The 23,079-nt window shown below is 44.6% G+C and overlaps 1 protein-coding gene across 9 annotated transcripts in view; it reads left to right on the top strand.

Moving 5' to 3' along the window:
* Window positions 1-208: 208 nt before the first annotated feature.
* KDM5C (lysine demethylase 5C) overlaps window positions 209-23,079 on the top strand; it is a 31,195-nt gene continuing 8,324 nt past the window's right edge. The window contains exons 1-15 of one of the 9 annotated variants that reach the window (XM_055565092.1): window positions 209-864; window positions 4,692-4,769; window positions 5,147-5,272; window positions 7,042-7,164; window positions 7,455-7,625; window positions 7,986-8,117; window positions 8,857-8,980; window positions 9,086-9,267; window positions 10,305-10,463; window positions 12,203-12,322; window positions 12,450-12,608; window positions 13,235-13,416; window positions 13,503-13,665; window positions 19,585-19,704; window positions 19,816-20,010. In XM_055565092.1, the coding sequence (XP_055421067.1) occupies window positions 715-864; window positions 4,692-4,769; window positions 5,147-5,272; window positions 7,042-7,164; window positions 7,455-7,625; window positions 7,986-8,117; window positions 8,857-8,980; window positions 9,086-9,267; window positions 10,305-10,463; window positions 12,203-12,322; window positions 12,450-12,608; window positions 13,235-13,416; window positions 13,503-13,665; window positions 19,585-19,704; window positions 19,816-20,010 (2,184 nt within the window). In that variant the 5' untranslated portion in view covers window positions 209-714. Of the gene's footprint in view, window positions 865-4,691; window positions 4,770-5,111; window positions 5,273-7,041; window positions 7,165-7,454; window positions 7,626-7,982; window positions 8,118-8,856; window positions 8,981-9,085; window positions 9,268-10,304; window positions 10,464-12,202; window positions 12,323-12,449; window positions 12,609-13,234; window positions 13,417-13,502; window positions 13,666-19,584; window positions 19,705-19,815; window positions 20,011-23,079 lie in introns of all 9 variants that reach the window. The other 8 variants (XM_055565091.1, XM_055565093.1, XM_055565098.1 and 5 more) reach the window with 8 other exon arrangements.

The following is a 23,079-nucleotide window of genomic DNA, read 5'->3' as shown; positions in this document are numbered from 1 at the left end:
GGAGAAGAGCATGTTGGGGCGGGGCTCGCGCCAGTGTTGAGGTCATCGAGTGGGTGCCAGTTTGGACCCACCACCCACCGACGCCAACTCCTCTTCCGGTCTCCCTCCGTAACGCGCATGCGCAGCACTGGCCTTTAAACGTGCACCGCCGGTCCGTCCGGAAAGAGGGACCGCTTTGCTAATTTCAACTTTGTTCCTCCGCCGCTAAGGCGGACTATTTACTCTCAGTCTGGGAAGCAGTTTTAAGTTCCCGCTTCCTGATAGGGGATCCACGCCTGCCGATTCAGCTCAGTCCCCACGGGATGATGGCTTCCTAGGGCTTGGCCTCTCGCAAGGCATACGAGGCTCGGAGGGACATCCCGCGGAGGGATCCGGTTTGTTGTGGTGAAGGGAGGGGGGGGGAGACGGTGAGAAACCAAGATGGCGGCGGCGGCACTAAAGGCCGCGGCGGTTGGGAGTTAACTGTGGTGGTGAAGGCTGTGGTAGTTGGGAGACAGCGGCAGAGTTTGGAACGAACGGAGCGGGACGAAGAGGCGATAGAGTAGCGTCAGCCTGAGCCTCTCAGAGCGTGGCAGCTACACGTCCTCTGGGCCCTCGGCGGGCGGCGGCCGCCCCGCTTAGGGCCTAGTCTCCGAGCAGTGCCTCGGCTTCGTACAGCGGCGTCCGCCATGAGTCCTTAAGGGCGGTCCGAGCCCTCCAGTCCTAGGGCGCACCATGGAGCCGGGGTCTGACGACTTTCTACCGCCGCCGGAGTGCCCGGTGTTCGAGCCTAGCTGGGCGGAGTTCCGAGACCCTCTTGGCTACATTGCGAAAATCAGGCCCATCGCCGAGAAGTCGGGCATTTGCAAGATCCGCCCACCCGCGGTAAGGCCTTGGGCCGGTGGTCGCCGGAGATGAAGAACTAGGGTAGCGGGCGGAGAGGTCCAGATCAGAGGGCAGCTCGAGGTGTGGGGAGATGGGGTGGCTGGCACCGTTGTGGATGCGGCGCGGGTCGGAGAAAGGGTGCTGGGGGCAAGGGGTCTTTCGTGGTGGCCCTAAGTCAGAGACCCACTCCCACTCCGTCCTTTAGGATCACTCTTAGTAAGATTCAAGAAAGGGATACCTAGTGGCCCCGGGGAGAGTTCACAGAGAGGTACCCCAAACATCTCTTGGTTACCCCGAACCACCTAGGTCAAGGCTGCTCTAAAGGTCTTTTCTCCCATTTACTGGCATCACTTCTCTTAATGCACGCAGTGTGGTGTAATGGAAAGATCACAGTTCTGAAGGGAGATAGATCTTCAGAACTCCACTCTGCAGTTTACCAGCTGTGTGACCTTGGTCAAGTAATGTAATTTCTCTGAGCCTGTGAAATGGGTTCCATGAAGGGTTATTTCGAGAACTGGATTAAACTAGGTAGCGTCTATGTGTAGTAGGCACTAGGTAAGTGGTAATTATTGTGACTGCGAAGGTGTTTGATGTGGTCATTGGTTTGCTTCTATGTGGGTTGACTCATATTTACTCATAGCCTGCCAGGCCAATACATTTATGATAATATTCTGGGCTGGTAGACCAGTCAGGAAATCAGTCTCACAGGGAATGCTGTCTGGCTTCCCTGAGATGGGTTCAGCGAATTGTCCTCTTTTCCTAGTTGAAGGCAATATCTGGGCCTTTCCTGCCCATCACTACCCAGGCTTGAGTCTTGGACCAGTCAGCTTGGGGTGGGGTATGAGTCCTTCTCAGAAGATTTCTACTCTGATCTGTCCCAGGATGTAGGAGGTGCCAGATGATAGGATATTCTTGAACCCTCAGAAACAGAATGGTTGGATGGATGAAAGTATGCCTCCTTTGGAACCCTTGATTCCCAGAGGTCAGCGACAAAGGGCGGTGTATCTTTAGTCCTAGACCTGCCTTCAGGCCAGGAGAAGTCCCCCAAGCGCTAGGATACGCTGCCACCTTGCTAGCATCAAAGGGAAATGATGATATATGTTGTTCAGTCACCACTTGGGATTCAAAGGGCAGGAATTGAGTTTGGGTGTTTTTGAGCGGGTGTCTCCTGGCTGAAACCAAATGAGAAACCTTGCTGCTACCTGAGGAGGGCATAACAGGCCTCCTTATTTAACTTGGTGCTTTCTGGTGCTCAGCCATAGATCTAGGCTGGTTTCAAATGGATCCTTTGGGAGGTGTTGGGTAAGCTGATTTCTTCCTTATTGGAGCCTGGCCACATATCTCTGAGGTATCCTTGTCCATGGTGGAAAGGCTAGCAGAAAGGAGAAGCTGGAGTCTTGGGCACCCTCAGGGAGGCATTCCCTGAAGTGACTTGGCAGGCCTGTGGGAAAGAGGCATATCTGACATAAGGGGTAGTTGAGCCTTGAATTTTGTATCCCATTTTTCTGTCTTGGACTTCTCAGGGCAGACTGGCGTTGTGCACGTGTTGTTACCCTTCCTTGGGAGACCAGGAGTAGGAAATGTGACATGTGTGTGTGTCTGTGTGTGTCTGTCTGTGTCTCCTGCAGGGGGCCTTCCTTTGTTACGCTTCTCTTCTCTACCTCAACACTGTACTTCCCTCTAACCCAGGAGATCTGGCTCTTTTTGGTTTTGTTCGGTTTTCCCCTCCTGTAGAGCTGCTCCTAGGCCTCCTTTAGAAGTCCCTCCTAGCGGGACTTCGGGCTGGAATTTAAAACACTCACCCAAGTGGTGCTTAGGCCCAGAGTTGGAACGTTTGTAGGGGTGGGTGCTTGGAAATTGGAGGTTTGCCTAAGGAAGGGCAGGGGAAGGGTAATTTGGATTCTGAATTGCTAGGCGAGTGGCTGCCACTCTTGGGGAAGATGAGTGCAAGGAGGTGTTGGTATTCTGGAGTAGACCCAGGGGAGCTTGGAAGGGCCTTGCTTCCTGCATCAGGTGGCCAACCATTTTATCACCATCCTGCCAATACTGACATCCTGAGTATTTGACACATGAGAATATGGGACTGAAGGCAGGATGAGGGAGCTCGTAGGTCCCAGTGAGAGCCAGGCAGGGAGACCACTGAACCTTCCTCAGCTATCTATCTGTTGTATGTACAGCTCCTGCTCTAGGATTTCAGTTCTGCCACTGTCAGGTTGCTTGATGTTGCACTTATTCTTATCTCGAACTTGATTTAGGAGGAAAGAAAGGTGCCTGGAGTTCTGGGTTTGAGCACCTTCCTACCTGGGTTACCTGCGCTGAGGGCAATGCCCTACTGATGGGAGGCAAGGGAGCATGGGGAGCCTGTCTGGACTTGAGTCATATCTTTTTAGTTTGAGTTTTTTTGTTGTTAGTTTTGTTTGTTTTTGCCCCTACTTCACTGAGTCCCATGTGTTTGCTACGTGCTTTGCAGGGGGTGGGGGGTGGATTATGTATGCATGTAAGTATGAGTCCTTTGGCCCCTTTTCTATAAGTGTGTGTACAGAAGAGGCCAGCAGCTTTTTATTCTCTTTAACTGCCCCTCCGCTTTTCCATGTGAATGCATGTGTGAGTGAATACTGGTATCCTGGTGTAGTATAAAGAGCCTTGGACCAGTGGTCAGAAGACAGGGGTTCTGGTCTTGGCTCTACCAGTAACTCAGCATGTAATTTTGGAGAAATTAAAATTCTTTTCTGGGCCTCATTTTCCCCATTCGTTAAATGAAGGCACCGGTCTAGGTTACTCCAGGTTCTTTTCACCATCCCAGCAGGAGCCAGGGTTCTAAGAAGGACTGCTGGGAGGGTGGAGGGAGGAAGGAGCATTGGGGAGGAGGCTCTTCAGAGCTGCCTTTTGGGCAGGACACAACAAGCTCCAACTTGGCAGATCAGTCTCCTCTACTTTTGTTATCTTTCCTAACTTCTCTCCTCCTCCCCAAATCCTCCCAATTTTTGCTACCACTGACTGTGGTGCATTCCAGCGCTTAGAACACCCCTCCCTCCTTCCTACTTCTTCCCCTGCCTCTTCCTGGTACTGGGCAGGTGTTTGAGAGAGGACACATAGGAAGCCTTTCTGACCAGGTGAGTATTGCAAATTCTTGCTCCTTGTTCCTTGCTCTTCCCTGCAGTGTCTATCTCACTGAGAGAACGAACATTAAAGGCCCAAACTTTAAATAGCCCAAATTGGAGCTGAGCTACTCTGCAGATGTATTGGGTAGTGAGGTCAGCCTTAGATGTCAAGTCTTAATGGTGATTCCTTTGAATAACATTTTCATTTGAAAACCAGTTTAATTTTTCGTATCAGTCTTATGAGGAAACCAGGGCAAGAGTTCATATTGCCACCTTACAGTTAAGGAAGCAGATTCAGAAAGGTAAAAATCCCATAACTAGTAAGTAGTAGAGCTGAAATGTGAACCCACGTCTTGTGACTTCGGATCCTGTATGCTTTCCAGTACAGCACATGCCTAAGGGATATGTGCGTAGGGAGAGTTTGAAGTCAGCTGTTTTGGACCTCATTTTTCTATTTCCTAAAATTGTACCACTGTACTGTTGGAAGGGAATCAGGAGACATTTCCCAGGGTATGTGCATGGGATGTTGAGTATGGACTCGAGGTACTTCTAAAGCTCTGTTGTGAGTTGTGTTTGTATGGGTTGGGTGTTTGCCAGGTTAAAAGGTCTGGGGTGGCTAGAGGTCTGGGAAGCCATGTATGGGGTGCTGAGTTGCTTTTGGTGCCCAGCCTGGTCTTGCACTATGCTGGAATAACCCAACTCCCTTTCCCCTTCTTACCCACTCAGGACTGGCAGCCACCCTTTGCTGTTGAAGTGGACAACTTCAGGTTTACTCCCCGAATCCAGAGGCTGAACGAACTAGAGGTAAGAAGACTAGCAGCTGGTGGTGGGGTTGGGAGAATGGATACCTGAGCTCTGATCCTCCTTCCCTCCTACCTTCTCTGGCTGAGGTACTTTACCTAAAGAGGCCTTTATTCTGTCTTCTGTGAAGTTGCCTGGAGGGCATGGAGAAGCTTTAGAGCTCTGAATATAAACCAGAGCAAGGGCTTTTAGTCTCCTAAAAGATCTGATAGTCCCAAGGCTGGGGATTGTGCTTTTCCCACAAACATTTGGTACTTCTGAAACTCCCCTGTCAACTAACCCACCCTACTTAGGTCAGCAAAAGAGAAATATGAGGCTAACTGAGACACTTTCTTGCTTGGCCAGCTGAATATGTCCTCATCTATCCAATTCATCTACAGCCCTGTGCTTCCTACCTTCCTTCCATGGTGCTTGGTAAGGTGGAAGGTGAGGTGGATGGGCAGGAACAACAAAAGAACTGGTCTCTGTGGAAGCTGGAATGGTTACAAACTTGGACAGAAGGTCAGGCAAGTAGGCTTTTCCCTCTCCCTTACGTTCTGTACAGGAAATATAGGCCCTTTGTATGGGTAAGGTGAGGTTCTCCATGAAAGACTTGAGAATGCCCCAGAGCAATGAGAGTAGATGCTCTTAAGCCAGTTCCAAGTAAAATCCTGGAGTTTCCCTTGGAAGATGTAGATTAGAAGTATGCTACATACTCCTCTCCCTCACTTTTATGTATCTTCAAGCCTTAATAGATGTCTAAGGGTATGGGGCTGACTATTAGGCCCAACCAAATACCCATAACTTAAAAGGTTACTTGTGTTTTAGACTGCAGATCCTCAGCCTTGGCACTATTGACATTTTGGGCCAGGTAATTTATTGTCATGGAGGGCTGTCCTGTGCATTGTAGGATGTCTGTCATCCCTGTAGGATGTCTGTCAGCCCATTAGATACTAGAACATATTACCTTCTCCCAGTTATGGCAACCAAAAAATGTCTCTAGACAGTACTTAAATGTCCTCTGGAAGGCAAAATTGCCACGTATTGAGAATCACTGTTCTAGAGTCAGTCTAGGTACTGTTCCGGTCAGGGCAAAAATCATCTTTTGTATGGGATACAAGTTCCTTAGAGAAATGGATCTGACCAGGTCTCTTGGGGTATAGGTAGGGCAAGGTGTAGCTTACCATAGGACAGGGGCAGGTTTTCTAGAGAGAGAGGGCTGGCTAATGAAGGGGCGGGGGGCAGGCATGAGGCCAAGGTTGGAAAGCTAAGGGGTTGAAGTGGAAGGATTAGGGTTCCTGGCCCCTTAGGGATTCTCATAGCAAAGGAGCCATAGGATATTCCTTTCTATGGCTAGACCTTACTTTTCCTCATCTATGAAAGAACTGTCCGTGTATCCCCTTAATGGGATCAGAGCAAAGTAATGAATGGTAAAGACTTAACCTAGTTCTCCCTAAAACTAGTCCCTCTGGCTAGGGTGAGGTGGTTATAGACTTGGGGGGCCCTTCTTGGGTCACAGATTTCAGGAACGCATGGCACATACCTTGTTCCTAGGATCTTCTGCCCACATTGGGTCCTGGGTAGGTCAGGTACCAGTGCTGCTTTGGTACACCATCTCAGTTCTTTAGGCCATTTTGTCTTTAGCATGCACTCTCACCCTTTGGCCACCATGGAACAAATTTCATGGTGCATGTGAAGAGGTGAATGTTCTCTTTCGGAGCCTTCATTCTCTGAAACATGCCTAGAGCTTAGATATAATTCTGTAGTTTCCAGAGGGCATTCACTGTTCCTGTCATAAGTCTACTCTTCTGGTGTGAGTGGACTGGGCAGTTGTTTTATTTCCCTCCTAATCAGAAAACAGGGGTCCAGAGAGTAGAACTGATTTACTCAAGACTATATAGCAGATTATTAGCAGAGGAAGAGCAAAAACTTATTTGACACTCAGGTTTCTTGGTACCTGCTGTGTGACTTGAGGAAGCAGAGGCTCTGTAAGAGATGATGATACTCACACAGCCCTGTCAAGGAGACTGAGAAAGAATATATGTAAAGCTTTGGCTGTTGTGACTCAGCCTGCTCTGTTTTGGGACCTTGGGCTTCTCCTGTTGACTGGAAGATGGCAAAGATAACAGAGGTGGGTGAGGTACTACCTAGAGTTGAGGATCCAGTTCACTGGGAGAGGCCTGCTGCTCTGTAGATGAAGTGGGCTGCTCTGTATGCCTTCTCTTGCCCTAAGATTAGGCCAGAAGATGGTCAGGTAGAGGGGGAGGCCAGCCTCTCTGAGCCATTTCTTCTCCAGGCCCAGACGAGAGTGAAACTGAACTACTTGGATCAGATTGCCAAATTCTGGGAAATCCAGGGCTCTTCCTTAAAGATTCCCAATGTAGAACGGCGGATCTTGGACCTCTACAGCCTCAGCAAAGTAAGAACAGGTTTTTCTCAAAAAACCTCCCCACCCCACGCCTTAATATCCTTGGTATTCTGGGGGCCACCTTGGTTTGGATATTGGATCTCTAGGCTACAGTGGAAGGGGCACAGCCTGGTAGCACACAAGCTGTCATCAGAACTTCTTGGCATCCCTTGGCTACAATTTGAGTCTGAGTGGTGGAGGTAGGAGGGGGTAGCCTCCAGTGAAGTAAGGGGATGGAGTTGTCCTCGTTCTTTCTGTACCCACACACAGCAAATCACGTCCCTTCCTGCTTGTCCTTACAGATAGTGGTGGAGGAAGGTGGCTACGAAGCCATCTGCAAGGACCGTCGATGGGCTCGGGTGGCCCAGCGCCTCAACTACCCACCAGGCAAAAACATTGGCTCCCTGCTGCGCTCCCACTATGAACGCATCGTTTACCCCTATGAGATGTACCAGTCTGGAGCCAACCTGGTGGTAAGGATGCCAAGCCAGGGTGGAAGTAGGCTTTCTTCTGCCAGATGCAGATTTCCACACTTGCTCTTAATGGAACTGGTTCAGTGGAGTGGACTGGACATCTGGAGAGGTCCGGAAAGAGATGAAGTCTGGTTGTTGGGGAGATGTTTGGAAGGAGGGATGATATAAGCAAAAGCATGAGAATTCTCAGAGTGTGTGCTGGTGTCAGTGGTAAAGACCAGTTAGGTAGGGCCTGTTGGCAGGGGAGGGGGGATGAAACCACAACTTTGGTTGCCATTGAGGGGAGGGTAGAGGGAAGTCCTTGCTGTTGGGGGCTGGGGCCCCATGCCCTGACCCTTACCCTTCACCTATCCCCAGCAGTGCAACACACGTCCATTTGATAATGAGGAGAAAGACAAGGAATATAAACCTCACAGTATCCCCCTTCGACAGTCTGTGCAGCCCTCCAAGTTCAACAGCTATGGCCGGCGAGCCAAGAGACTGCAGCCTGATGTGAGTGCTTCCCTGCTTTTAACAGAGCTTTAGGGGTGAAGAGAGTTTTTTCCCTCTGACCAAGACTCTCTTCCCTGTTCCATTCTCCCTTCTCTCGGTTCTCTGAGTTCTGAAAAGTAGTGTGCCTCTTTCAGGCTTCACTCGTGCTCTTCCTCTACTCTCAACTGAGCTTCTGAGCTGGGTTTTGATCTCTTCGCATAATATCTTCCCTGTGTCTGCTGTTCTTGCCTGCCTTGTTCCTTTCCTGACTCACTCACTCTGCTTATAGGAGAAGAACTCTCTTTCTCCTTACACCTATATTCTAGCCTCAGAAAGAAGCTTATGTGCCAGCATTCTTCTGGGCATTGGGGCTACAACAGGAAAGAAGATGGACACTGTCCCTGGGCTCACCAAAGCATGTAATTTACCAGACCATGTTAGTCTCTGCCATTTATTGGTAGTGTCAGATACTTAGATTTCTTTATGTATATCTTTCTCAAGCCCCTTGTAACTGTGAGATAGGAGTTAATATTCTCATTTTACAGTTGGAAAAACTGAGATCCATCTTAATTCCATTCCAGGAGAGGGATGAGGAGGGAGCTCACTTACCCTCAGTCTCCAAAAAGCAATCTAAATTCTTGCCGTGGCCCACCTGTGCTTCAGGCCTGATATGAACTAGTCAGGACTATGATACAGTCCAGGCTGTTCTTTTAGGATGGGGCAACATGCAATCTTGATTCATTTCCTTCTTTCCTCCTAGCCGGAACCCACAGAAGAAGACATTGAAAAGAATCCTGAGCTAAAGAAGCTGCAGATCTATGGGGCAGGCCCCAAGATGATGGGCCTAGGCCTCATGGCCAAGGATAAGACTCTGCGGAAGAAAGGTGAGGCCTGACAGGCTGGGAAGTGTGAAGAATGGCCTCACTTGGGGAGAGGAGGCGGGGCCCTAACTGTTCAGACTTGTACTTTAGAGCCATTCTCTCTCCCAGATAAGGAAGGGCCCGAGTGTCCCCCTACTGTAGTGGTGAAGGAGGAGTCAGGCGGGGACATGAAGGTGGAGTCAACCTCACCCAAGACCTTCCTGGAGAGCAAGGAGGAGCTGAGTCACAGCCCAGAGCCCTGCACCAAGATGACCATGAGGCTCAGGAGGAACCACAGCAATGCCCAGTTTGTAAGGACCCAGCCCTGACTTCCTAATGCTCTGCTTCTCATCCCTTCAATGAGCATTTCCCCAGCATGGCACTGGACCAGGTTGCATTAAACAGAAAAGTGGGCCTGGTGGGCCCTGCCCTCGGGTAGCTCACTTAATTGGGGAAACAAGGCCAGCTCACACGGAACAAAGAACAGGAAAGGGTGATCAAGTGCTGTCAACATGAAGTGCTGGAAGGGTGCAGAGAAGGAGACTCCCTCTCCATTGTTTCAGGATAAAGGCTAAGCTCCTCATTACCATGCATGATCCAGTCGCAGCAGACCTCTAGCCTCATTCCCTAGCACTGCCCACCTTACTTCTCTGCTATAGCCACACTGAACTGCTTGTAGGTATGTTTGTTTTTTCCCTGAGACGTGCCATGCTTTCTTGCCCCATCCTTTGCACATGCTGTTTCTTCTGCCTGGAAGAGTTTCCCCCTGTTCTCTGCGCCATTGCCAAATCTCAGTTTGCCTTCAGATTTCAGTTAGTTTCAAGTGTTACCTTTTCAGTGAAGTTCTTCCTCAAGGCTGTTCCTCATCTCCAGCTGATTTGTGTGCTTCCTCCTCTAGGTTTCCATAGTACCCTTTTATGGGGAGCTATTGGCAGTTTCTACACTGCCTTTTAATTTTTATGAACTTGTGCTTCTGGACTATTGTATGCCTTTAGAAGGAGGATACCATGTCTTATTTATCTCTGTACCATAGAGTCTGGCATAGTGTTGAACACCTAAGTGTTCAGTAAATGTTTATTGAATGAATAAAAATGGGGAATTCAGCACTGAATCATAAAGACTCTGCTCTCACAGCTCTACCAGTTAGTTTATTTGGGGAGATTCTTGCTTGCAGTTTAACTCCTGAGCTAGCATGACTAACCTGTACAAGGCTATGAATGATCCAGCCATCAAGCACGGTGGGTTTCTAACAGAGATCTCTGGACTAAGATACTGTCTGGAGGAGTATTATGTTTGAAAGGCTGGACGGGGCTTGGGTTGATGAACTGTTGCCTCCCTCCCCTGGCAGATTGAGTCGTATGTGTGCCGAATGTGTTCCCGAGGGGATGAGGATGACAAGCTCCTGCTGTGTGATGGCTGTGATGACAACTACCACATCTTCTGCCTGTTGCCTCCTTTGCCTGAGATTCCCAAGGGTGTCTGGCGGTGTCCAAAGTGTGTCATGGCGGTAAGGACTTCCCAGCCCCAGTCTGTGTCTGCCTCATAGGCTGTCCTTGCCTTCCTTCATCTGGTCTTATTGAAAGCAGCCTCCTAGCTCAGCCACAGTCTTATGTTTTGGGTCCCTGAGGTTGGGCTAGGTTGGGCAGAGCTTTGGGAGAAAGAAGAGGAGGACATTCAGCCTGTGTTCTCTGGAAGCTCTCAGACCACCTGGGGAGGTGAGATTCATAATTAGATTGTATATGATGACATATAATCAAATGTTAAATTGTGTGTTAGAAATTCAGATGTAGAAGTTCAGAGGAGAGGAAAGTGACTAAGAGCAGTAATCAGGGAAGGTGTCAGCAATTAGATTTGGAGGACAGGAATATGAATAAAAAAATGTCCTTTTGATTTCCAGGTTTTTTATTTTTTATTTCTTTTCGAAAGCTCTATTGTAATAGTCTGGTGTATTTTCTTCTCATCTTTTCGTTGTTGCGTATATATAACTATCTTTAACAGGTTTGGGATCATACTGTGTACTTTCATTTGTTACTTTATAATCATTTTTCTGTATTATATTTATTCATGAGTATGATTTCTTGTAAAGGGTTCATCATGTGGGTATAATATTTATTAGTTATTTTCCTTCTGTTGTGATAATTAAATTGGTTTACACTGTTGTAGACTTCAGTTACAAGCGTTGGGCAGACTTTCTAGACTGGGGGATGGAGGAGTTCAGGAGTAAGGCTATGTGGGGATAACGTACCTAGTGCAAGAGAGGCAGTGAGGAGAGCACCTGAAGCAGCAGTGAGGGCTAAGAGGCCTGGTAAGTCTGCCAGTTTCATTTCATGAGCCTTTTACCTTGATCCAAATTCTGGGTTGCTCGTCTACATCTTTCCCTGGCTTTCTGGGAGAGTAGTTGTTGATAGTCTCTCACCCTGTCAGCTGTGGTCATAGTGTCCAGGTATGCATGTGCACGTGGACACACACACACACACACACACACACACACACACACACACACACAAGGAAAGAGACTGGGGCAGTGTAACGCCTTAGTAGTGGTGGGGATTCCTTTAGGGAGGAGTTTGAATGCCAACAGTATCATAGACAACAAAGATTGTCAGGTCTACTTAGCTCTCTTCTTTAAGTGGTCTTGGGCCGGTGAACCAGGTTGACCTTTAGATTTCAGACATGAGCAGAAGGTGCGTCTGCCTCGGGTACATACAACTCTCATCTAAAACCATGAATATAAGTACAAAATGAGTTAGACATATGTCCTGTTTTATGAGACAGTCTAAAGAGCAGAAAGTGTGGAGTTTGACACTAAGGGTTGGTGCCTTTGTTTCCCATCCTCCGAGCTACTGGAATATTCGGTGTTGTTTTCCCAGGCCTGTAGTTCCAGTCTCGGCATAAAAATTTCTCTAAGCATCCTGTATAAACTCACATGTTGTCTTGAACGAAAGATAGTGACAGAAGAGAATGGGGTAGCATATTAAATCAGAGCCCATGGTTTAGATAGTCAAGTCCTGAAGGAAGAGAAGATAAAAGCATGGTAGAAGTGCATGTGAGGGGTGAAGAGATTAACTGCATTGAAGTACTAGGAGAAAAACATAGAGCTATGATGTGAGACCTGCCTCAGGGGCCTTAAGTACAAACCTAGGGCTGTTCTCCCTCCTGATTCCTACCCCATATTCCAGCTCAGCTTTTGGGGATTCTCCACCTCTTTGCCTCTGCCTTGGTGACATGTTCTCCTTTGGGTTTCAGGAGTGTAAGCGCCCCCCTGAAGCCTTTGGCTTTGAGCAGGCTACCCGGGAATACACTCTGCAGAGCTTTGGCGAGATGGCTGACTCCTTTAAAGCCGATTACTTCAACATGCCCGTACACGTAGGTGATGGAGGGCTGGGGTAGTGTCAGGGCTAGGTTCATAGGCGCCTGATGGTCTATAGCTCGCCTGGGTCAACGGGGCCAGGATATGATGAGCCACAGTCATCAGCTACCCCTGTTCCTTTAGATGGTACCCACAGAACTTGTGGAGAAGGAATTCTGGCGGCTGGTGAATAGCATTGAGGAAGATGTAACTGTTGAGTATGGGGCTGACATCCATTCCAAAGAATTTGGTAGCGGGTTCCCCGTCAGTGACAGTAAGCGGCACCTAACCCCTGAGGAGGAGGTGAGTAGATGATTCATGGTTATATTCAGCTGTGTGACTTAGGCAAGTCCTTCAGTATCTGAAAGACTCAGTATCTCTATAGGAAGGGGACTGTTATCCCTGCCTTATGTGTTGCTATGAGATTTAGATGGGGTGATGTGTGTAAAGAGCACAGCCTAGTATCTTGTGAGGCATCTCCAGTCATGAGATTGGCTATTTTTTGTCTGTAGAATGGGAATAGTATCCATTTCGCAAATTTTATAAGAATTAAATGAGAAGGTATTTGAAGTACCTGTCAGAGTACCTGGCTCATTCATAAGAAGTGTTCAGGGACTGGGATTGTAAGTGCAGGAAATAAAGAGGCCCTAGGCCTGTATCACAAGGAGGGTACATTTTGGTCCAGAGCAGGGGCTTTTAACTTGCAGATACTTTTGTGAGTGGGCACATCTATAAATTTTCCTAAAATTGAAGTAAAGTGAAGTGAATCGAAATTTTGTCTATGCATTTGAGGGAGGCAGGGGGAAGAACATCTGTAATATTTTTTAGACATTTCAGAAAGGTCTATGACCTCAAAATTGAGGTTCCCTGGGCTAAAGAACTCAGCACCTTAGCAAAACTCTCTTTTCCACAAATACCTGACCTATCAGGAGTATGCTACGAGTGGTTGGAACCTGAATGTGATGCCAGTGTTGGAACAGTCTGTACTGTGCCACATCAATGCAGATATCTCTGGCATGAAGGTGCCCTGGCTCTATGTGGGCATGGTCTTCTCGGCCTTTTGTTGGCATATTGAGGATCACTGGAGTTACTCCATTAACTACCTCCACTGGTGAGTGGGGTCCTGGGCAGCCAAGGAAGCATTCAGGGTGGGCTCTTTGAGTGCCCACTCTACGTGTCCCCTTTCTTTTTGGCCAGGGGTGAGCCGAAGACCTGGTATGGGGTACCCTCACTTGCAGCAGAACATTTGGAAGAGGTGATGAAGAAGCTGACACCTGAGCTCTTTGATAGCCAGCCTGACCTTCTGCACCAACTTGTTACCCTCATGAATCCCAACACCCTCATGTCCCATGGTGTGCCGGTGAGTGCCTAGGAAATGGGCAAAGAATAGGAATGAGTTAGTGATGTCCTGTATGGTGGTGGTGGTGGTCATTGTCTAGAATATACCCCCATGCCTTTCTCATTCTTACTCTCTCTTAATCGGACTGTAGGTTTGATGGAAATAATAGTGCTTAGAGATACAGTGTGATGGTGAGCCACCTCGGCCAGATGTTTCAGGGCAACGCCTTAGGGGTGGATTCCACCAGTAGAAGAGGGAAATGAAGGAAGGACTGGGCAAGAGAAGTCTCCTTACTGTTAAGGGCACACATCATTTTCATTCACCTCCTATTGGTCATAACTTAGTCACATGGCCACATATAGTTGTGAGAAAAACTGGAAAATCTGATTTTTATTAAGGATGGTCATGTACCAGCTACAAATGGAGGTCATGTTACTATGGAAGAGGGTGAGAATGGATATAGGGGGATAACTAGCAGTCACTGCTATACTTTCCATATTGTGACCCATCTTGGAGAAGTGAGTAGGTCTGTTTACTTATTTAACAGGTCAGAGTTCTGTGGTGGTAATTACTTTGCAAATACATAAGTGTATCACATCAAAATGTTGTGCACCAACAGGTTATATGTCAGCCGTATCTCAATAAAGTTGGTGGGGAGTGGGGGGAATTAAGCTAAAAAAAATGCCAATATCTTTCAGCATTTAAAAAAAAAAAGCTGAACTCAGAGTCCTGGCTTGTCCTATTCTCCTCTGTAGTCTTCTCTCCCACTCTGGGTACACATCCTGGGCTTACCTCTAAGGGGCTTTATATTCCTGGGAATTTCTAGTGTTGATTAGCATCAGCCAGTTTTCTGGTATGGGTCTTAAAATAATCTGATCAGTAGTCCTGTAGGAATAGGATTGAGTACATCTTCCACCTCTGCTTCAGTCTTACTCATTCTGTGGTTATACTTCTCCCCACTCCCTTCAACTCACCACTCCCCCTACACACACACCCCCACACCCCAGCCTTAGCTACCCTGCCACTTACTCTGATGTATGGGACATGGTAGACAGTCAGTACATACTGAATTAATCTCCTTGAAATTCCTGGTCACCTGAACAGCAGGTCTTTGGACTAGGTCAGTAGTTCTCACCAGAATTTCTTGCCTTCAGCTTGTTTTACTATACTATATAATCTGCAAGTGATACTTTTACACATTTTAGTGGTACTTAACTAAGGATTGAGATACCTAGGAAATTAGAGGAAATGAATTCTGCAACAGTTCAGGTCACCTTCCTCCACTTGGGGGAGGTGGGGGGGGGTTACATTTTCCCTCTCTGCCTCACCCCATTTGAAAATGACTGGGCTCAAGGTATGGAAATGATCAAGGGCACTTCAAGTTATGCTCTTTGCAAGTAGACATTGAGTCTGACCTTTCCTCAGACTACTTCCTGATTCACAGCATCCTTTCTTTCCCACAATGTCAAGAATTGTACGAGTAGGAGAGGATTCTCCTTAAGGATTCAGACAGCTAAGATGCATATATATATATATATGTATATATATGTAATATATAGCTATTCAATCCTTGCCTCTTGTTTAAAAAAGTCTTATCACAGACTCTTAAACATGTGCTCTTTGCATCCACCTCCATAGCATTTCTTCTGCTCATAGCCCCCCAGCTTCTCTGGCCAACTGCTGTTTCACCACCTCACCTTCTGTCTGCCCTGCCACTCCTATAGGTAGTTCCCAGCATCTCCAGGCTCTTTGGACTTGGCAGTATCCCCTCCATCCAAGACATCTGATTTTTCATATTCACATGTTGGCAAACTACAATTTAGCCAGCTGGAGCTCCCTCAGCCATCTTTGGCTGCCCCCACCCCTACCCGCCACCACCTTACCCATCTTCCCCTTTGGTGAGAGAAGGCCATTTCTTTTTATAGATAAAAGATATATAGTATAAGTATTTTTATTATAAAAGAAACAGCACCCCCCCTTTCAAAAAAAAAAAAGGAAATCAAAGGTCACCTCTATTTTCCTCCACATATTGTTGTTTCCACCTGTTTTTCATGTAAATTCTGACATAACAGTAATCAGTGTATGGATTTTTATAATCTCTTTTGTTAAGTTTGATCATCTAGAATGGCATTGTCCAGCTTGATAGCCACTAGCCACATGTGGCTGTTGAGCACTTGAAACATGACTAGTCATAACTGAAATGTATTTAAAGTATAAAGCACATGTTGGATTTCAAGGTGTAATATGAAACAGTTTAAAATATCTCACTAATACTGTATACCAGTTACACATTAAAATGATACTGTAGATATAGTAAATAAAATATATTGAAGTTAATTTTACTTTTTTAATGTGGCTATTAGAGAATTTGAAAAGTATTTGTGTGGCTGGCATATTTCTGTTGGACAGTGCTGGTTTAGAATGATTTTTGCTTCCTCACCATGAACTATTTATACCATCTTTTTTGAAATACAACTTTATTGCAGTATAATTTACATACCATAAAAATCATGCATTTTAAATGCACGATTCAGTGAATCTACAAAGTTGTGCTACCATTACTTTATTCCAGTTTTAAAACATTTCCATCACCCCAAAAGGATCCTGTGTACCCTTTTGCGGTCACTCTCCATTCCAACCCCTAGTCTCAAGCAACCACTAATTGACTGACTCTAAAAATTTGCTTTCTCTAGACAGTTCATATAAATGGAATAATATGTGGTCTTTGTATATCTGGCTTTTCATTTAGCATAATGTTTTTGAGGTTCATCTGTGTTAGAGCTTGTTTCAGAACTACCTTTTTAAGGTGGACTAATATTATATTGTATGGATATACTAAATTTTGTTTGTTCACCAGTTGATGGACTTTGGGGTCATTTTTTTAATAGCTGCAGAATGTGAGGAAAGTTTTTTAAAAAAAAACTGTATAGGAAGAAAATAGTAAAGTGACATTGCCAAAATGAGGGTACAGGAGCATTAGGTTTTATTTCTGGCTCTGCTACTTGAGGCTTTTCTAGGACTCAGTTTTCATATCTATAAAATCAAGGCTGGGACTAGATCATTCAACAGATATTGCTAGAACTCCCTGTGTGCAAGGCCTCTGGTCAACACCCTGAAAGTAAATAAACCAATCCCTGCCTTTGGTCGTGTGTAGTTGAGTAGAGGACAGAGATGAGTAAACAACTGGAATAAAATATTATTAGAGGTGTTACAGAAGAAAAACAGACTGGGTCATTAGGAAGTTGAGGGAGGGAGGGGTCGGGAAAGTATTTGTAGAAGTGGCGACACTTGAAGGAAGAGTAAGAGTTTGTCTGTTGGGGCCATGGCTTTATCATGTAGATATGAGGATTTGAGTGAGGGGTTCTCAACAGGGACATTACATGATCAGATTTGCATTTTGGTTGGGGAAGACAATTCTGGTTGATAATGGGGGCCAGTGCGGCAGTACAAGCAGTAAATACTGATATTGTCTCTAAGTAGGCGTAGATTTGAGAAGAAAATGTATTGGAAGTAGGAGCTGATACATGACCTGAATAAATTTGGAGATTCAATATTGTTAGGATGCTGATTCTCTCCACATTAATCTAGAATCCTAGCAGAGGAATTGTTGTGTTGAAGGCTATAAACCTTTTAGGTTCTTAGTATATATTAGCAATTTTGCTTTCTAGAGAGAAGTTATTGGTCCCCATACCTGCACTGTACTTACTTCACTGTGTCTTCATCAGCGTTAAATGTTTGTCTTAAAAAACTTTGTAAGACTTCTTGGTAATGGTGGCAAACTAAACATACACATGGCTACTTCCATTCCTTATTGAAACTTCACTTAAATGACACAAAGGGATTTTTTTTTTAAGGTAAAAAAAATCGCAATGATGGGGAAAACAAGAGACAATGAAAAAATTCTTGAAACTAGGAAACAGGAAAACTGAAACTTAAATCAGTACCTGGAACATCTGCGAATCAATCTGAAAGCCGTGGGAATCTTACCCACACTAGGTAGCGGGAAATGTGACCCTCCCTCACTAGCAAAAGATTGTGAGGTGTACTTTTGAAATTGATCTCTGGATTGAGGTCTTTTAGGTACAATTGAGGTATAGTGAAAATACTAGAATTCATTGTATACTTACTGAATGTTGAGGTTCCCAGCCATCTTCCTCCACTTGACTCTTAGAACACTGGTAGCCAAACCTTTTTTCTTCGGGCACAGAAAATGGGTGAGTTTTCTCTGGGGACTCTTAACTGGCTCAGAAGGAAAGACCTAGAGTTTCCCAAACTAAGTGGCTTTACCCTACAGTGAAGCTCACAGTTGACAAACTTCATCTCAGTACTCAGAACTTCTATTCAGTCTTTTCCTTTCTTACTTTTGAATATAAGTAGATAACCGAGAAAACTCTAGAACAAAGTAGAACCAAATGGTAAAAAAACAGTTTGAACAGAGGGTAGGCTGGGAGAAATAAGCTTCAAAAAGAAAAGGAAAAGAAACCTCATTAAAACTTTCAGAGATGAGCATATGTTGCAAACATAAAATAAGAACAAGATGCTATTTTAAAAGAACATGCTAAGAACAAAAAAGAGCTCTTGGAAATTAAAATTAATGATAACAAAAGTGGAAAACTAAATAAAAAGCATAGAAGATAAACAGTTAAGGATATCTCCCAGAAAATAGAATAAAAAGTTAAAGGTAGAAAAAGTTAGAGAAAATCAGAGAACTTTTTCTGGTAGTTCAATATTCAATAATTCTCTCTGAAAAGAGAATAAATGAAAACTGAAAGGGTCAAATTATTAATGAAATTGTTTAAGAAAATTGCCCTCAACTACAAGAGTCTCCAGAATCAAAGGGCCTACCCAGTACATGAATGAGAATAGATCCACACCAAGGTATATCTGGTGAATTTTCACAAACACTGGGACCAGAAAACTCGTACAAGCTTTCTGAGAGAAAACTGGTTTCATTCAAAGCATTACAGATCAGAATGGCTTCAAACTTTCAAAAGCAACATTGGAATCCAGAACACTAGAACCATGCCTTCAAAATGATTTTCAACTTAGAATTTTATATGTGCAGTCAAATTATCAAGTGTGAGAGTAGAATAGAGATATTTTTCTAAATTCTTCCCACTGTTTCTCAGGAAGCTGTTGGATGATGTGCTTAATTAACCACAGCAAAGGAACAAACCAAGAAAGAGGAAGACATGGGATCTAGGAAACAGGAAATCTGTCATGGGAGAGTGACAATCCAGGGAGGGCAGCTGGTCCCAATTGTAACAGATCATAAGGCTCTATGAAAGATTGCTACAGAAAGGTGAAAAGTGATAAGAATTTTACATTTGTCAAAAAGGTTGGGATTAACTTACTAATACATACATAGAAAACTAAGCAAATTGAGAAATAGAAGGCTATTTTTAATATAGTCTTGAGGCATGATATTTAGAATTGTTAAGGTGAATGCCAAAATAATCAGAAGAGGTGAAAACCAATGGCTGTAGGAAATGGAGAATGGCAGGGCCTGCTGATTTTATAACAGATCTTGTAGAACCACTTGGTGTGAAACTGCTTACATGACTGGTAACAAAAATTGTTACTGAGAAAGGAATGGCCAGCTTAATGGAAAGTCATATTTTGAATTTTTATAAAAATTATTAAGGAAGTTGAAATATTTTGGTATATTTCCTGCTTTTGACTTAAATTCTCTTTTTTTTAAATTTATTTATTTATTTTAATTGGAGGCTAATTACTTTACAATATTTCCTGTCGTCACAAATCAAAACCTTGAGAACAGAGACCAGTGGTCCTCTCTGTTGGAGTTGGAGGGTCTGGGAATCTGTTGTCAGACCATTCCCTGAGACTTTCCTACCTCTCCTTGAGGACTCTGCACTTAGATGAGGTTTCTGTAGACTATGGAAAACTTTTATCTCATCAATCTTGGCTTTTCTTCCTCAGGTTGTCCGCACAAACCAGTGTGCAGGAGAATTCGTCATTACCTTCCCTCGTGCTTACCACAGTGGCTTTAACCAAGGCTACAACTTTGCTGAGGCTGTCAACTTTTGCACTGCTGACTGGGTGAGTCTGGAGTGTGATGAGGGGTGGCAAGGAGAAGCAGGAGGGTGGTAGGGAAGCTGAGGCACCATTGCCTCCAGACTTGGCTATGCTCAACCTTGAACCTGACCACAGCTGCCAGCTGGGCGCCAGTGCATTGAGCACTACCGCCGACTCCGAAGATACTGTGTCTTCTCCCATGAGGAGCTCATCTGCAAGATGGCTGCTTGTCCAGAGAAGCTGGACCTGAACCTAGCAGCAGCTGTGCATAAAGAGATGTTCATCATGGTGCAGGAGGAGCGGCGTCTACGAAAGGCCCTGTTGGAGAAGGTGAGTGGTGGGGAGAGTGCACAGGATTGGGTACCGTAGTCTGGCAGAGATACGGAGAGGAAGAAGTAGTAGTAGGCTCTACTCTTGGGAAGTACTGAAAAGAACTAGACACATCTAAGTTGAAAACTACATTCCATTCTCTACCATTTACTAATAACTGTTGGCAAGTTAATTTACTTGACTGAGCCTCAGCATCCCCATCTGAAAAAAAATGGAATTATAATAGTGCTTATCTTTTTGAATAGTTGAGTGGATTTAAGTTGTTAAGTGGGCTTCCCAGGTGGCTCAGATGGTGTAGTGTCTGCCTGCATTGAGGGAGACCGAGGTTCGATCCCTGGGTCAGGAAGATCCCCTGGAGAAGGAAATGGCAACCCACTCTAGTACTCTTGCCTGGAAAATTCCATGGATGGAGGAGCCTGGTAGGTTACAGTCTATGGGGTCGTAAAGAGCTGGACATGACTGAGTGACTTTACTTTCACTTTCTTTTCTTTCAAGATGTTAAGTAAGTGACCCATAGCAGGTGCTGGTATAGCTGCTATTCATGATTATTTAAATAACCCAATAAGACCAACTGACATAACAAAACCCCCAGTTGCTGGTAAGCTTGGACAACCTTTTTAGGTTACCTAACCTTTCATAGTCTTACTCTCCCACTCTATAAAATGGGAATAAATACCTAACTTGTGAGGTGGTTGTAAAGCTTGAGTAAGGTGATTTATGTCAAAGCATCTATTACTGCACTTTCAGTGTAGCAGCTGCTGTTATTGATAATACATGAACAAAATAATTGAAATATGGGATATTAAATGCCATTTTATTGCAATTCAAATGGTTTAGCAGTTCAGATTGGGTTAGTGTTACTGAGTAGAAGACAGATAGATTCCTCATAACTTATCAGTTTTGTTTGAAGGTGAGTGGGACTGCTGTTCATGTAGTTTAGCTGCCTTAAAGCTCCAAACTTGCTCAGTTAGGGAATTGATTTAGTGAGAGTGCTCCATAGGATGACAAAAGAATGCTGGTCTTCAGGAATCCCATGCTGGATCCCTTTTCTTAAAATAAGGAAATTTAGGCTAATATTTTCTTATTTTAAAGCTCATTTATAATTTCCCTATGAGCATGGGCTGTAAGAATTGCAGCTTTGGTAAGTGTTGGAAGTCTGGGGCCTATCAGTCTGTGGTATTAGTTGATGGGCTTTTCTAGGCATCATTTTTACTCTCTGTTCAGTGCTGTTATTAAGTGATGACTTTGGGGCTGTGCTAGGCTATAGGAAGAAGCCAAAGTAAGGTGGGAAAAGTAGATGTTCCCATACTAACACTCAGAATTCTCTATTCTCAAATTCTCAGAATTTGGCCCTTACCTAAGAGAAGAATTCTGGAACCCCCAAGTCTCAAAATTCTGTAAAAGATTGTGTGTGTGTGTGTGTGTGTGTGTGTGTGTGTGTGTGTGTGTGTCCTTTTCTAGCAAGAGGGCTCAAATTCTGTAAAAGATTGTGTGTGATTGTGTGTGTGTGTGTTTGTATATGTTTGTGTATATGTTTAAGTCTTTTCTAGCAGGAGGGCTCATAGCTTACATCCAGTTCTCTAAGGAGTTCATGATCCAAGAATACCTAGGGGGTTCACCCTAAGAGCAGCATTCTCTAGCTTCAGATTCAAAATAGGCTGTAGTCACATTCTCACTTTGTGCAAGTTACTCTCTCTAAGACTTTGAGATAGCCCCGTGAAATATGTGTCTTTATCTGAAAATTAGCTAATATCAGTAAATATTTGTTGAATGCCCATTTTCCCCCCTCCTGTAGTCATCATGTTATACATTAGACTCCCCCAAATCTGTTTATTTTCTAACTGGAAGTTTGTGTCCTTTGACCAGCATCTTCCTATTTTCCGACCTCCCTAGCCCTTGGCCACCACCATTCTACTCTGTTTCTTTTTTGTTTTGTTTGGCCGTGCTGCAAGCCAGCTTGCAGGATCTCAGTCCCCCCACCAGGGGCTGAACCCAGGGCATGGCAGTGAAAACCTGGAATTCTAACCACTAGGCCACCAGGGAACTCCTACTACTCTGTTTTTAGGAGTTTGGCTTTTTTAGATTCCATATATAAGTTATACTCTGTGATATTTGTCTTTTTTGTCTGATTTAACTTAGTATAATGCCCTCAAGGTCCATCTGTGTTGTCACAAATGGCAAGATTGCTGTCTTCCATATGGCTGAGTAATACATATTCCATTATATGTATATGTACATATACATACACCACATCATCTTTATCCATTCATCCATTTATGGACTCTTAGGTTATTTCTGTATCTTGGCTATTGTGAATAATGCTGTAGTGAACATGAGAGTGCAGATATCTTTTTGAGATCCTAGTTTCATTTCCTTTGGAGTATACCCAGAAGAGGGATTGCTAGATCATATGGTTAATTCTATTTTTAATTTTTTGAGAAACCTTCATACTGTTTTCCAAAGTGGCTGTACCAGTTTGCATTCCTACCTCAGTGCACAGTTTCCCTTGTCTCCACCTTCTCTCCAACACGTTCTCTCTTTTCTTTCTGATGATAACCCATTCTGACAGGTGGGAGGGGATATTAATGGTTTTGATTTGCATTTTCCTGATGGTTAGTAATGTTGTACATTTTTTCATGTACCTATTAGCCATTTGTATGTCTTCTTTGGAAAAACATCTTTTCAGGTCCTCTGCCCAGTTCTTATTTGGGCGTTTGGGGTTTTGCTGTTGAATTGTATGAGTCCTTTATATACTTTGGATGTTAACCATTTATCAGATAGACAGTTTGCAAATATTTTCTCCCATTCCATGGGTTGCGTTTTCATTTTGTTGATGATTTCTTTTGCTGTGCAGATGCTTTTTAGTTTGATGTAGTTCCACTTATTTATTTTTGCTTTTGTTGCTTGTGCTTTTTAAAGATACCATGTATAAGAAATCATTGCCCACACCAATGTCCAGGAACATTTTCCCTATATTTTCTTCTAGGAGTTTTATGGTTTCAGTTCTTACGTTTAAGTTTTTAATCTATTTCAAGTTAATTTTCATGAGTGATATAAGATAAAGGTCCA

Source organism: Bubalus kerabau, chromosome X (genome assembly GCF_029407905.1).
Source record: "Bubalus kerabau isolate K-KA32 ecotype Philippines breed swamp buffalo chromosome X, PCC_UOA_SB_1v2, whole genome shotgun sequence".
NCBI lineage: Eukaryota > Metazoa > Chordata > Mammalia > Artiodactyla > Bovidae > Bubalus > Bubalus kerabau.
The sequence above is the reverse complement of the archived record's forward strand: the minus strand, read 5'-3'. Positions and strand labels throughout refer to the sequence as shown.